Raw genomic sequence first — 15,709 nt, forward strand, 5'->3', positions numbered from 1 at the left:
TTATTTTAGGGAGGAAATCCCAGAGAGAATTGTTAGATGTTTAAAAATACAGTGGTACCTCGGGTTAAGAACTTAATTCGTTCTGGAGGTCCGTTCTTAACCTGAAACTGTTCTTAACCTGAGGTACCACTATAGCTAATGGGGCCTCCCGCTGCCGCCGCGCCATCGCCACTCGATTTCTGTTCTCATCCTGAAGCAAAGTTCTTAACCCAAGGTACTATTTCTGGGTTAGCGGAGTCTGTAACCTGAAGCGTCTGTAACCTGAAGCGTCTGTAACCCGAGGTACCACTGTAACCAATATAATAATAATAATAATAATAATAATAATAATAATAATGCATGTATTTAGTGTTTCACAGATTTGGGGACAGATCTAGCTCTTCAAACGTTTCTTTATAAGCATGAAAGCAAGCAGCTTATTTATTCAACAGCAAAAAGGGTTTTGTTTTAAAAAAAATGCAGAAGAGCAACATTAAGAGATTTTCAGCTTATCTAAAACTGTAAAATGTTTGGACTGATATGTAAGAACATGAGAAGACCCTTGGCGGATCATGTCAAAGGTCCATCTAGCCCAGCATCCTGTTCTCACGGTGGCCAACCAGATTCCTATGGATATTGTGATTGGGGAGGAATGACTTAAAATAAAATTCGGAAGAATGGAGAGACACAATACCGTATTTTTCGCTCTATAAGACACACCAGACCACAAGACGCACATAGTTTTTGGAGGAGGAAAACAAGAAAAAAAAGATTCTGAATCTCAGAAGCCAGAACAGCAAGAGGGATCGCTGCACAGTGAAAGCAGCAATCCCTCTTGCTGTTCTGGCTTCTGGGATAGCTGTGCAGCCTGAATTCGCTCCATAAGACGCACACAAATTTTCCCTTACTTTTTAGGAGGAAAAGGTGAGTCTTATAGAGCAAAAAATACGGTACATTTAAGTTGTCCCCATAGCTAGGTGAGCATGGCAGGGGGGAGAGAGATAAAAGAGAGTGAAGCAAACCTTGGGACGTGGATCAAGCCAGGGCGAGTTTGAGTCAAACAAAGACAGGGGGGAAAAATACAACATTCATAATTTCTGAACATTTTATTTATAATTCAGTGTCAAAAAAGTTTACAAAAAATCTTTTTACATCGCTGTTTGTTCCAAACAGTTGTAAAAATCAAAAACGGCTGAACATGCAAGAAAAGAATGTGCAACATTTATATGAAAAGATTTTCAAGCACCCCATTATACTTAGCACAAAAAGGGTTTCAATTACACAGCAAGGTATGCTTTTCAACCTCTGAACCACCCTATCGAGCTACATCAAAGTAAACCTCCTTTAAACAAGTAAAGTTTCCACTTTTAGACAAATATAGGCAGCTATATATTATTAATGGCAATGGAGTTCTTTTTTAAAAAAACCATGGTTTTTTTTGTTTTTGTTTTTTAAAAAGAAAATAATTCATTCTTGAGCTGGCCTATTGGCATGATGTAGAGTGAAATATAACTTTTTTCTGTCAAGACAGTACGTGAGAGGGAAAAGGGCAGAGGGAGCCGGAGGGCCAAATGGATGCCTCTCCCTTTCCCCCCGTTTCCAAACAATGCATGATTCTGAATGAATGGAACGATTCTCATTTCTGTAAGGCAACGACGGAGAGCTTCTACCAGCCCTGCTTTACAGAGGCTGCAAGTGAACTCCGCTGATGTCAACATGCATTGTCGTGGCATCTTCAAGGATGGACAACCTGTGGTCCTTCAGGAGATTTTGGATCATCCTTCACATGCTGAAAGACAACAGATTCCTCATCTCTGGTGTACAGCCACAAATCCCAGCCAAAGTACTCTGGAGAAGATCTGATGGTAACCAACAAGGTCATTCTGGAGTAAAGGGTTCTGAGGGCTTTCCCCAATGTGGCACATACTACTAATCCCAAACACACAAACTCAGAGATCCATTGAACGTGAGGATGGAGGCCCCTGGATGTAGGAATGCTACAAGGGTCTTATGGCTGTATCTTTAGGTTGCTGTTCTCCATCCCGTGAGGGATGGAGAAATCTATCCATTTTGGTTCTCCCAAGTTTTCTTTCCCTTCCACAACATTTTGCAATTCTTTTTTTAAAAAAACACCTCATGAAAACTCATCAGCATTTTCATGCTAATTTCTCCTAATAGATGCATAGACCCCCCCCCCCAATCAATTTCCTCTTAGAGAATGTATTTTCACACACATCGCTTGGCTGGAGAATTGCGCTGCAAAATTTTGGAAAGGTGCAAATTTCCAAAGATGGTTTTGTTCTGGTTCACGTATTGCTTCAAGGTATTTGCTAATGGGGCAAATTTGCCTTTAAATGCTAACTGGATCAAATTGCTCCCCAATTCCTGGCTGCGGTTAAGGGGGTGTGTGGAAATGCCTGGAAAATATGTCTGGAACAGGGAGAGAATTCTTTTGGGAGAGATTTGTGGAAGTGTACTGAGATTGTCATTCTATTTGCTGGATGTTCTACAGAAGGGAAACCTATGGTTTTATCCTCTCAAAGAGAACAAACCCTACCCATTGATCCCAGTAAGAAGAAAAGCCAGTTAAGGGCCAGTGAAAACTCCTCACTGTCCCAAGGTCATGTCAGGAAAATGGCCCATGGCACCCCTCCTCTAATTTGCCTCTGCCTTTTTGTCCTCTTCACCATCAGAGCTCCAATTTGGGGGGAGGGGAAGCAATAGCACAGGCATAGGCAAACTCGGCCCTCCAGATGTTCTGAGCCTACAACTCCCATCATCCTTGACCACTGGTCCTGTTAGCTAGGGATCATGGGAGTTGTAGTCCCAAAACATCGGAAGGGCAGAGTTTGCCTATGCCTGCAATAGCACCAGTTCTTTCCACGGCTGCTGGGAGGAACCCCCTCTATCAAGAACAGATTTCCCTCTCTGCCCACAGAATACAAGATCGGCCATATTGTATGGCCCTTGGGACACTCTGAGGAACCATAGGATTGTGCACCCAAGTTTGTTAACCCTGAAATCAATGGGCCTTAAGTTATCAGGATCAAGCCCATTGCCTTCACGAGGTTTTCCCTACACTACATCACATTTTGCAGCAGTACTCCTCCAAGTGCACATTCCCAGAGTTAAGACATTACAGACAGAGATTGTTCAATGGGTGAAAATCCAGCAATTGTATGTTCGTTGGACATAAAACCTGTACGAAAGACATAAGACTCGGTTCTGACGATGGAATGAGAAGGGGGCATTTTCCAGACACATCCGCATCTGAAAGCTAAAGGAGCTTTTTGTCACTTCCAGTTGGAAAACGTCTTTATGACTGCAGTTACATTTTTTAAAAAAGGGTTCAAAAAACAACCCTGTCAGTATTTTGCCTCACGTATGTCACAGGCAGAACTCCAGAATGCTTAACAAATTTTCTAAAATAGGGGGAAAGAGCTAATCTCATCTGCAAAAAAAAAAAAAAAAAAAAAAAAAGGAGCGTGACTTTAAGTCATAAAGGCATCACATTGTCAGCAACTCATTGTTTTGGCCAACGAGTCAGCTAGCGAGAGGAGTGGTTTCAATTAAATAGATGGGTTTATGGCAAGATGCAAGAAGGGTCGTTAAAATGAGCCTTGCGACAGGTTGCACGGAAATCTGTGCCAACATCTCCCCCTTCACCCGCCCGTACAACAAGTGGATGGTTTCAAGCCCAGGAACATCTCGTCAGTTTTATGAGAGACTTAACTGCACTTGGAAGGATCCTGGTTTGTTTCAGCTTAAGCCATCCAGGGTCAGATAAATCTGGTAAGGAGGCAAAGTTAGTTAACTGCTGGGATGCACCCAAGGAGGAGTTTGGTGTATGAAGTTGTACAGTACTACATACCCACAGGTATCCACCCTACAGGTGCCCAGCACCTGATTTTACGTCATACAAAGAGTCCATACTTGCCAACCAAACTGCTCCCAAAATGACCTGAGGTGCCATGGAGGGATTTTGGTCACCTGCATGCATGTTTTTCGACACATGAAAGAGATTCTGATTCATCCAATAGCTAAACAATAATATATACAAGGTGCGTACAAAACTCCCCCAAACAACGGGTGGAATAAGTGCTTCTCTAGTATAAAACTCACACATTTCATAAAAATCAAAAAAAGTCCTATCCTAATATAAACCAGGGGAATTTGTTTGCCAGAGGCTAGTTTGGATGTAGGAAATGCTTGATAGGTCCAGAAATGTTACCCTACCATTTTTATTTTAATGGGCTTCATAATAAAAATGAATCGGCACATAAATGTAAGCAATCCCTTTAGTGGTCGTTGGCGCCCATTGGTACTGGTAGGGCAGAAGGCAGGGAGGCCAACAGTAGGTGGCGCCAGAGCCCATGACAGGCACAGCCAACTCATTCTAGGTTTGCCCCCATCCTCCCCGCTACTAAGTTCATGGCAATGCTGAGACCATGGAGGAGGAAGCCGATAGCTAGTGGATGCAAGTAAGAAAGGAGTTGGAATGGGCTGCGAGAAGACAGGATGTTGGTGGGACAACATCCCATTCAATCTAAGGGACCACTGAATCTCCACCCTCTTTCATTCACACATCATCTGAACACCAAAAGCCACTTTCTGCTTACACTCAGACCCATCATCTACCCTCCTAAACTATATAGGATGCTAAATTCATTTCCTGAAAGACAAAACCACATGGCAAATGCATCAGTTCCATAACAACTTATACCAACTCCTCACATCAACCACCACCACTGCCTCTGCTCTCACTTCCCTGTTCCAACCTCACTTCATTTCCGCAACTTCCTGGCTCCAGCAATGCCCCTGAACAACCCTTAGCGTCGTTAAAAAAATGTGCTTCTATATTAAATCTTAGCCAAAAAAAAAAAAAAAAAAGGGGTATTTTATGCACGTACCCTGCTGTCAGACTGTACCTTTGTTTTGGTTTACTGCTTTGAATAATACCAATAAAATGATCGTGATTATTTGAAATCTTTTACATCCCTGTGCGAGGAATTTCTCGTGTGTTTCAGCACCAAACCCGATACAGTATATAGGAGCAGCAGCTCCAAAGGAGAAATGTTTTCACACGACACAGGGCAACTTTCGCCATGTTGGTTCTTTGGATAATGTAGCTTGTTTGAGTGCAGCTGTTCCCTTTATTAAACCATGTGTGGTACCAACATAGGCTAAGCACAGATACATGTGCCTCATGGGGGTTTAGACATTCTTAATGCACACACCTGCCTGTGGTCTTATTCAAGCAAAAGGTAATAGCTCATCTACAGTTCTCCAGGCCACACACTTCGCAGAATCCAACATCAACACTTATTAGGGGGACAGAGGCAAGTCCTTCACGTTTGGTGGAGTGTTAGTGTTTCTCCTGCAATTAATTTAATACTGGGCCGGTTCTGCAAGGAAGGAGAAGGGCAGTGGTAGGGGCATCCACTTTGCAAACAGAAAGCCTCAGGTTTAATCCCATCCCAGCGGGATCTACAGTTTGAGAGCAGGTGATGTGGAAGTTGCAAATTTGTTCTGGGGGTGTGTGGGAAGGAGGAGGTGGGTTCACAGGCACCAGCCAAAGAGTGGATCTTCCACATTCAAGCTCCACAGAGCTTAAAGCCTACATAGCAGAATGTATTGCACATCAGAGCTTGCCCAAGAACAGACAAGCGAACGTCTCTTTGCAAAAAGCAAGGCTGGCTACACCACTTTCACAGCACAATGTATTTGTACATACGCAAAGTCAACCAGTGCTGGAGGTGACATTGCAGCTCCGCTCCTCCCTGGTCATTCTGCTGCTCCATCGCGCTGAGAGCTAAGCCATGGCTTGCTTGCGCATGTTGCCTGAACCCGGGCTTGTGGTATAGCTCTTCCACACAACCCGTAAGCTGTAAACCACAGAGCAGACCTTAGGATACAGCTTGTGGTTAGTCTGGACCATCCATAGGCAAACTCAGCGCTCCAGATGTTTTGGGACTACAAGTCCCATCATCCCTGACCACTGGTCCTGTTAGCTAGGGATGATGGGAGTTGTAGTCCCAAAACAACTGAGGGCCGAGTTTGCCTATGCTTGGTCTGGACAGAGCTTAGCCATAAGACTAGGTTTGGAAGACATGCTAATCCAAACTATGGTTTAGTTCAGTACAGCAGCTGAACGACTCCGGAGGAGCAATGCAGCTGCGATCTCCGCTCCCACACCCAAGCATTCATGCTAAGCCAGTTTGGGCTCAGTGTGACATGTGAATTTGGGCACTGTATTGGAGAGAGATTGAGAACAGCAACAGCAACAGCAGGCCTCTAGAAAATACACAGGGCCGATGTGATGTGGCACACCAACCAGAATCTCCAGCATTAGCTCTTCATGTTTGTTGTTTTACCAGCAATCACAACAGGCCCACTGTTCTGCTGGAGCCTTTCCAAATTTCTGAGAACCAGGCTTTTTGAACGAAAGAGCAAGCAGACTCTTAAGCAGTAACAAAAAAGGAGTTAAGTCTACTTTTGCCATCAACTCCCCCCCTTTAAATCTCTACAAAGTACAAACGCTTCACATTGCATATCGGGTTGGCTGCAAAGCTTTTCAGAGGTAGAAAATGGTGTGGTGGTGTACATTTTACATTGATTTTCATTTTATCTTAAAGGAGCTATGCCCTTGTAAGCTACCGATTCTAAAAATGTCATCGGTATAAATATCTATTGTAAACAAAACCCAGAGTGGGAAGTAGTTCAACAGGTTTAGCCTAATCATGGTGTTTAATTTCTCTAGGCTTTGAAACCAGAGACATTTCAAACGGATGCAAAAAAAACAAACAAAACAAATTTGAATTTCCTAAGCAGAATAAGGATTCTCCCCAGTTGCTTGCACTCAGATTCTTACAAAGCATCATATATTTACAGTGTTTACACATTTATCAGTTCAGTTGGAAGGCCATATTCTCAAAAAGAGTTCAATGCCACTGAATCATGACTCCCTTCGCCTCCTAAAATCCTCTTGTCCTCTTGACTCAGGAACTCCAAAGCCGTAATATTTACACACAATATACAGGTTGAGCAGGCCTGTTCGGCAGTATAAAGTGTCCCATCAGAATAGCAAAATATTTACACAGTGAAATTACTTGGGGATTCAAAATCTGAACAAGTTGATGAAGTCCTGGGGTGAGAGAGAAGTCAAGCAGCCTTCTGGGTTGTTAGCCGTGCATGGATGATCGGTGCCCTGAAAAGGAAGAAAATCTGGTTGTATAGAGATGGTACCAATGTTGATGGCATATCTGTAAAGTAGCTTAGCGACTTGCAGCAAGGGGAGTTTTGCTGCTGCAGCTGGAGGCACAAGCTGCAAGCTCAGCCAAGTCACTCATGCTGTCAACGTAGTACAAGTGGCTGTTGGTCCACATGCATCAGAGATGGGGAACTAGGACCCTTGTACCTACGGGACCCACCTCCCCTGGTATGCCTGGTATGCCTGGAACACCACCACTTTGGAGATCCCGAGCCTCAAGGAGGTTAGATTGGTTTCAACTAGGGCCAGGGCCTTTTCAGCACTGGCCCCGACTTGGTGAAACGCTCTGTCACAAGAGACTAGGGCCCTGCAGGATTTGGCATCTTTCCGCAGGGCCTGCAAGACGGAGCTGTTCCGCCTGGCCTTCGGCTTAGACTCACTCTGACCCCTTATATGGGATTTGGTATACAAATTTTCCCTTGGCTTTTTTGCTGGGCCATGTAGGACCAGGGTGGATAGGTGGCTTGGGTGACTATCTGATGTTTCTTCCCTTTATTTACCTGATTTATGGGCTACTACTACCTGCATTTTAAGCTGTATTTTAATTAACTGTTTGTTTTTCTTTTCTACTACGTTTTATTGTAATTTATATTTGGTGTTAGCTGCCCTGAGCCCGGCCCTGGCCAGGGAGGGCGGGGTATAAATAAAAAATTAATTAATATTATTATCACCATCATCATCCCAGGCCATTGGCCATGTTGGCCGGGGCTGATGGGACTTGGACTCCAACAACAGCTGCATGCCCACAGCTTCCCTTTTCCCCACCATGGTCTTTAAGTTTTAGGAAGTGCACCAAACCTTGTCATTGTGGGCTATTCCGCCTACATCACAGCAACAAACGTGGGTTTAAGGATGCTGAGAGGAGTCAGGAAACCCCTCGCAGAGCTACAATTCCCAGCACCCCTAATAAACTACAGTTCTTAAAGTGATATAAGACTGCTTAAATGTATGGTGGGGACTGTCACCGTTTAGTGCAGAAAGTATTGATTTGATGTGTAGCAATCTTTCCTATTCTACTTCATTCAAGAGGTTCTGGAAGCTTCTCTGTGTGAAAGAAACAAGCAGACAGTTCATGATGTTTGGGTTATTCCTTCAGAGAAGCTCAGTACAGCTGCCTTAAACTACAGTCATTCCTCATGTTACGTCTGCTTTAGGTTGCGTGTTTTCAACTTGCATCCTGCGGCAACCCGGAAGTACCGGAATGAGTTACTTCCTGGTTTGCCGCTCACGCAGGCGCAGAAGTGCTGAATCGTGCTTCGCACCTGTGCAGACGCAGTGCTTCGAGTTGCGGGCTTTTCATGTTATGGGCGGGCCTCCGGAACGGACCCCGTCCATAACACGAGGTACCACTGTAGTCTCTTATCTCTTCTTGTCAAGGTCATGCTGACTATCAAAGTAAGGCCAGAAGGAGCCTGGGTTTCACTTTCTCTTTCGATCTCTTTTCTTTCTGGTGTGGTGTTCTGTACATAGTATGCTTAAGTGTTAAGGTTTAGATTTACTATAAGTTATTGTAAGTTTAACTTAATTCCACTGCAAGTGGATTTCTTACGGACAGTGGCAATCCTGAATGTATTGAATTTGTGCTACTCATTTGCCTTCAGTAGCAATAAAGCTCTGCTGGATGAAATATTAATTGTCTATTTATGGGGAATCCTGCAACGTGTTTAAGTTTTTACTCTGTTAACTATACACTGGAATATACTCTGGATCAATATTGAGTAGAATTTCACGGCAGGGTTTGCCAGCTCACACTGATCTGCCTAGCTTTCAGTTTATCACCTGGCTGAGATCTCCACCCAACAGAAACGCTTTCACCGTTGTAACACCAAGGAATGGCTTGTGAAAGCGACTGACATCTTGCGGACTAGGCAAAGAAACCAGAGGACAGGAGTCACCTAACCAGCCCCTGTGCAAGGACTTATGCTCATGCAATGGGGCTCTTGCACCTCCATGAAACTGGCTCTGGTGGAAAGTCAGGAGAACCTTCAGAACAATGCGTGGAGGAGGAGAAGAGGAGAGATCGTGTCATCTAGCAAGCAGAACAGTTGGGAGAGTGCAGCACTGAATTCCACCCAGAGTCCAAGAGCTCAAGCTTTAAGACCCTTCAAGTGAGATGTTGCAATTGCAGTCCATGCAACATATCCTCTGCCCCAAGCTTAAACCTCCAGCCATTAAGAGGATTTGGGACTGGCCACCTACCTTCCAAGACAAGATATGGCAGTGTCTACAGAGCTGCAAAGAATCGCCGTACTGCTCCTTCCTTGGGTAGCACCTCACAAGCTTGAAATACATCTTCTTCCAATCCAAATGCCCCTTCTCCGACATGATTAGCCGTTTACGGATCTGAAACGTAAGAAAGTCCCACAATGGAATCACAGGCCTGGGAAATTTGTCCAAGGATTGGCTAGTTTAGGGCAGCTGCCGCAGCTCAGTGAGAGCCCCTGCTCTGCATGCAGAAAGTCCCAGGTTCAAATCCTTGGCATCTGCAGATTTGGCTGGGGGAGACCCTGAATGAAGCCCCAAAGAGCTGTTGGCAATCCTCATAGGCAGTACAGAGCTGGGTGGTTCCCAATGATTTGATTCTGTATATGGCAGCTTCCTATTCTCCTATGAGCCACACAACAGTGAAATGAGGATCAGGCAAATCCAAGACCCCCCCCCCCAAGAGAGAATATAAGCCACAACCAAGCAAATTAAACACCCAAGTGTGGCATAAGTAGGAGACAGGAATAGTAGTAAAATTTACATAAATTCAGATCGATAAAACTAGGGCTGCTGCCTGCTCAATGGTGAGAATTGTTCAGCATAGGATATAAACTAGGATCTGAAGCAGATCCTACGCAGGAGGGGGGAAATTCAGGAGCTTTTCGTGGTGAGTTCTGCAGCAAGCCGCTTTTTCAAATGAGTGGGGTCTTGTCTCTTTGGTGGCAGAAAATGCAGATATCTTGTTTCTTTGGATCCCCACCATAGGACTTAAGAATGGTACAGGCATGCTCTCAGGAATTTTGCAGAAAGCTGGCAAGTACCTTCAAGACCCAAGACTAGTCTGGGCAGTATGGATGGACTAATCTGTCAAGTTAGGTTGCTCATATTTCCATATTTAAGTTTAGTTATTCACATCAAAGTTTTCTCGTTTGTGTGTGTGTGTGTTGTTGTTTTTTAAAAGTCCTCCTGAAAGTCCATCAGCGTGTAAGTGCTAATTTCGCCTAACACACACACTTTTATCTGCAATTTTGACTCATTTACACTTTTTTTGCAAAGCAGTTTTTTACTAATGCAATGCAACTCTGCATGTTACCGTCACTAACACATTCATTTCTGCGAACATTTGTTTGGTTGAAGAGCTGAACAGCAAAATTCAGAACAGTGTGATTTTTGCAAGATGGTTATGCTCTGGTTCACGTATTGTTTCAGAAACTGAGTTACACAGGTTCGCCTTTAAAAGCCTAATTTCTTCTGCTTCACGGCTGGGCAGTAAAACTAAACAAAACCCTGGTCTTATTTTCAGTATTTCTGCAGCTTCTGTGATCATCACTCTCCCCATAGTTTCAAGATTACAGCAGCCTATTATTATTACCTGTCTGTCTGTGAAATGGTAGTGGCAAAGCTTTTTCCACAGCAGCCGGTCCTCACTGAGCACCTGAAGACTTGGAGCTACTTGCCCAAGGCTCACCAGGTCTCTCCCATCTGTCAGGCGTTGCATGATGTTCAGTTGCAAACACAAGGGCAGGTCTGTAAAAGTCAGGCCCTTAAAGGCAGGCTGGCAGGGAAAAGACAGAGCGTGCAAAAAAATAAGGTGTGAAAAGAGCTTCGTGAAAGAGCAAGAAGCAACATTTTCGACAAGAAAACAAACAAGGCAGGATACTCCACTCACCCTGGTGATTTGGATATTGTTCAGCTGCTGCTGCCAGTGAAGAATCGTCTCCATCCTATGGACCCACATGTTGATGTTGCCAACCAGGACAGACTTGCCAACGCTTTGGACCAAAGTGCACAGAGACAGATACAGAGTCTGCAGCAATTCCCTGATTAGCCTGATATTCTGCTGGTCCTCCAAGACTTTTTGAATAGGAAAAGAAAAGAGAAGGGGTGAATTGAGACACAAAGATGATGAAAAACGCTAAAGAAGCACACATTCTATTCTTAGCAGTGAGACCATGTTTGCTTATTGCAGGGGTCAGCAACCTAAGGCCCATGGGCCGGAGGCAGCCCACAAAGGCCGTTTAACCAGCCCACGAGCCGCCCCTGAACCGAGCTGCCTGCTCGGCGAGTCCCCACACGCTGCACTAAACCGGCGCAGCACGGCAAGGGGATTCTCTTTTGTGGCTCTGGAAACTGCTTCTGCGCATGCCCAGACGCCGTAAATCACGTCTGTGCATATCCACGGTGCCGGAAGTTGCTTTTGCGCATGCCCAGATGCCAAAAATCGCTTTTGTGCAGGCGTGATTTTTGGCGTCTGCAGAAGCAGTTTCTGGTGTCGCGGACATGCGCAGATGTGATTTCCGGTGTCGCGCTGGACTGGTCCGGCCCACGGAGGATCTCTGCAGGAGTGATCCACTCCATGCCCAGTAAGCCTTGCCGACCCTTGGCTTCTTGTCCTTTGACTAGAGCCAGATGTGGCTCCACCTCAGACAGCAGGGGATGGCTATTCCAAAACCATTCCTCCTAAACTCCCTTGTCCATAAAAAACAGATGTGCACCCCACACTTCTGGCCCTGAACATCCTAAGCGAGCCTGTAGTGGAGGTATCAGCACTAAGTAAGGGCCCCATCTGCACTATACATTTAAAGCGCTAGCACAGCACTTTAAACTGTCATGACTTCCCCCAGAGAATCCTGGGAACTGTGGTTTAATGTACTGAGAGCTGTTAAGCAGCTCCTTATTACCTCTTACAGGGCAACCATTCCCAGAGTGATTTAATGTTAGATAAGATGGCGCCCAGTACGCTTCTGCTGCGCCGATGTACGTCCGTGCCAATAGAAAACGTAAGCTTCCTTAGCTCTCTTAGCATAGTCCTAGCGGAGTTCAGCAGCGGGAGAAACTGTTGCCTTGTGTGTGGATAATAAATCAGACTGAATGCAGGCTTCTTGCTAATCTCCAACAGTCTTTTAATGAGAAGAAAAACATCGTAACTCAGCCCGGTGAGAGAGCGGACATCCTCTCGCCTCTCAGCCAAAAACGAAAGGAAACTCACACACAAAGAAAGATTCCCGTATGTGAATATAACCACGCCTCAGAATGTGAGACGTCACACAGAACTGTTTAACCCTGTAAGTTCTGATTCTCCTCACATTTAATTATCCAAACCTCTCACCAGGGAACTTGGTGAGAGAGGAACAGGTAGAGCCTAACAACTCTCAGCATCCTTAAACTACAGCTCCCATGATTCTTTGGGGGAACCATGACTACTTAAAGTGGTATGATACTGCTTCAAATACATAGTGCCCAGGATTCATCAGCCAGTCAGGTAGGCTTCTGGGCTTAGAATGGGGAGAGTTGCCATCTTAATCCTTTGCTTCATGCAGCAAAACGACATGGGCCAGACCTGGCTTCTATGGGATCTATACGAGGCCACCTCTGAACTCAGTATTTTGCGGGAGGGATCCAAGCGCATACTGGAAATTTAGCTTTGTGCAATTGAAGTGGACAAAAGTGTTCTGCTGCCCTAGCTCAACAAATATAGTCATGCCTCAGATTACAGACGCTTCAGGTTGTGTGTTTTCGGGTTGCGCACTGCGCCAAACCCGGAAGTACCAGAACGGGTTACTTCTGGGTTTCGGTGCTTTGCGCATGTGCAGAAGCACCAAATCGCAACCCACACATGTGCAGACACGCGCTGTGGGTTGCGAACGTGCCTCCTGCACGGATTACGTTCGCAACCCGAGCGTCCACTGTACTGGACTTTTTCAGAGTTAGGAAATTTATTTTATTTTTATTTATTATAATTGTATGCCATCTTTTCTCCCAAGGAGCTCAATGTGGTGTACATGGTTCTCCTCCTCCTCCTCCTCCTCCCCAGTTCACCCTCACAACAGCCCTGTGAAGTAGGTTAGGCTACGAGATGGCAACTCAGATATATAATCTAATTGCCAAGTGGCATTTTAAACCTAGGTTGAGTCACCAATGTAATGTCTAGGTGCCATTTTCCCCCTCAGTGCGATGATGATGATGATCATTACCCATCTAATTTCTACCCCGTTTTATCTCAAAGCAGTTTACAACACATTAAAACATCAAACAAAACCATCCAGACAAAACAAACTCAAGCTTCAAGGAAAATATTTCAGATCCTTCTCTTGACATTTTGCTTTCCCCAGTCACCATCCTGAGATCTCCACATGGTCGCAAACTGGACCTGCGCCAGGTGCAAAACACGCCTGGCTCCCGGCTAATTTCTAACACTGCCAAGTGGGGATTTGAACCATGGTCTCTCAGGTCATCATCCAACACTCTGGCTCTGCGGAAATGCACTGAGAAGTGTGGGATGAATAAGGGAAGACATAGCCATCGCACGAACAAACCAGGACGAATGTTCATCATTGAATGACCTCTAGTTGAACAAATCAAATGTTCAACAAATAGCTTATCTGGAGGAACCCACAGCCTATTGCTTGTGAAGTTGGTAACCTTAGGTTTGTACCTCCCCGCCTGTTGCCTTTACCTTTCTGCACTACTTTTTCCAAGATGTTCATAAAGTTTTTCTGGGCAATTCCGCTCAGTGACGTTAGCTGAGACTTTGCTATCAGCTCCAACAGCTGTGGATAAAAATAAAGACATTCAGCCTTAAAGAGCTTCCTGGTCATGTGATGCACAGTAAAACAGTTCAGATGCTTGTTTGTTGCTTGACTCTCTCTCTCTCTCTTTTTGGAGGAGGGAGGGAGGGAATGGATAGATAGACAAGAGAGCCAGAAAGGAAAGACAGATGCAGCAGCTTAAGCGATAGCAATCTTTCTGCCTCTTCTCGTTGGCTTAATTACTAAGCCAAGTCATTAAAACTGACAGCAGAGGAGAAAAATAGATTGTGGTCATCTAAGCTGCTTTGCTGAACATGGGAGCATCTTAACCACAAAGAGCGATGTGGGCAATTGCTTTTGCTACAGCAAGCAACTATATTTTGTGGTTCAGCTGCAGCCTCCAAGACCAGCTACATTAAAAAAAACCTTGGGGGACACACTCGTTTCCGAAACATCCTTTCATATTTGCTATAGCACTAAGCATAACTTCATGCACACCAGGGTCCCTGCCCCCTGACAGCTTGCAATCTGAATTTCACAGCAGGAAATGCAACAGGATGTGGAGGGAGTGACAAGTATAGCAATGGATTGTTATGAGCAAATGCGGTGAGATAATATGTAAACTCAGTTGGAGGACCAAGGGTCAGGCCTTCAAGGCAATGGAAGATATTAGTCCTGATTCAGTAGGGCATGCACACATTGCCAGCACAGATCAGATGCAGATACGTTGCTGGTGTCTGCCGTCCCCATTCAGGTCTGCACAACATAGATGGTGATAGGTCCTCTCATTTGTCTTGTGACACAGGGAGTGTGCAATAATGTGTGTATTGGCCCAAACTGCATTAAAAAGTGTGCCCATTGGGAGAAATCCACAACGTTAACAACAACATTTATACACCACCTTTTAATAAAATACCTCAGGGTGGTGTACAACATTAAAAACATTTTATGGAACATAACAAAAACATAAAACAAAGCATAGTAATGGACAGTAATATGATAAATAAAACTAAACTAAAATAAACTAAAATAATAATAATAATAACAACAATAATTTATTTATACCCCACCCATCTGGCTGGGTTTCCTCAGCCACTCTGGGCGGCTTCCAACAGAACACTAAAATACAATAACCTATTAAACATTAAAAGCTTCCCTAAACAGGGCTGCCTTCAGATGTCTTCTAAAAGTTTGGTAGTTATTTTTCTCTTTGACATCTGATGGGAGAGTGTTCCACAGGGTGGGTGCCACTACCGAGAAGGCCCTCTGCCTGGCTCCCTGTAACTTGGCTTCTCGTAGTGAGGGAACCACCAGAAGGCCCTTGGAGCTGGACCTCAGTGTCCGGGCAGAACGATGGAGGTGGAGACACTCCTTCAGGTATACAGGACCGAGGCCATTTAGGGCTTTAAAGGTCAGCACCAACACTTTGAATAATCAAAATAACAGCCCCTCCCAACACCTTCAACCTGGGCATAGGTTATTCAATGGCTAAAGGCCTCAGGTAGAGAGAAATGTTTTTGCCTGGAACCTAAATACATGTAACGATGCAACCAGGCGAGCCTCTCTGGGGAGAGCATTCCTCTGATGGGGAGCCACCACAGAAAAGGTCCATTCTCATGTTGCCACCCTCTGAACCCCTCAGGGAGGGGCCTCGGATGAGAAGAGCAGGGTCTGGGTCAGTTTGTATAGGGAGAGGCAGTCCTTAAGGTATTGAGATCCTGAGCTG

The 15,709-nt window shown here is 44.9% G+C and overlaps 1 protein-coding gene across 1 annotated transcript in view; it reads right to left on the reverse strand.

Annotated features, from left to right (window-relative positions):
• Positions 1–1,070: 1,070 nt before the first annotated feature.
• FBXO32 (F-box protein 32) overlaps positions 1,071–15,709 on the reverse strand; it is a 38,796-nt gene continuing 24,157 nt past the window's right edge. Inside the window, exons 5-9 of the mRNA XM_079984454.1 lie at positions 13,911–14,004; positions 11,124–11,308; positions 10,827–11,009; positions 9,449–9,592; positions 1,071–7,186 (exon numbers count right to left, since the gene is read on the reverse strand). Of these exons, the coding sequence (XP_079840580.1) occupies positions 7,097–7,186; positions 9,449–9,592; positions 10,827–11,009; positions 11,124–11,308; positions 13,911–14,004 (696 nt within the window). The 3' untranslated portion in view covers positions 1,071–7,096. The remainder of the gene's footprint in view (positions 7,187–9,448; positions 9,593–10,826; positions 11,010–11,123; positions 11,309–13,910; positions 14,005–15,709) is intronic.

Source organism: Podarcis cretensis (genome assembly GCF_951804945.1).
Source record: "Podarcis cretensis genome assembly, chromosome: 7".
NCBI lineage: Eukaryota > Metazoa > Chordata > Lepidosauria > Squamata > Lacertidae > Podarcis > Podarcis cretensis.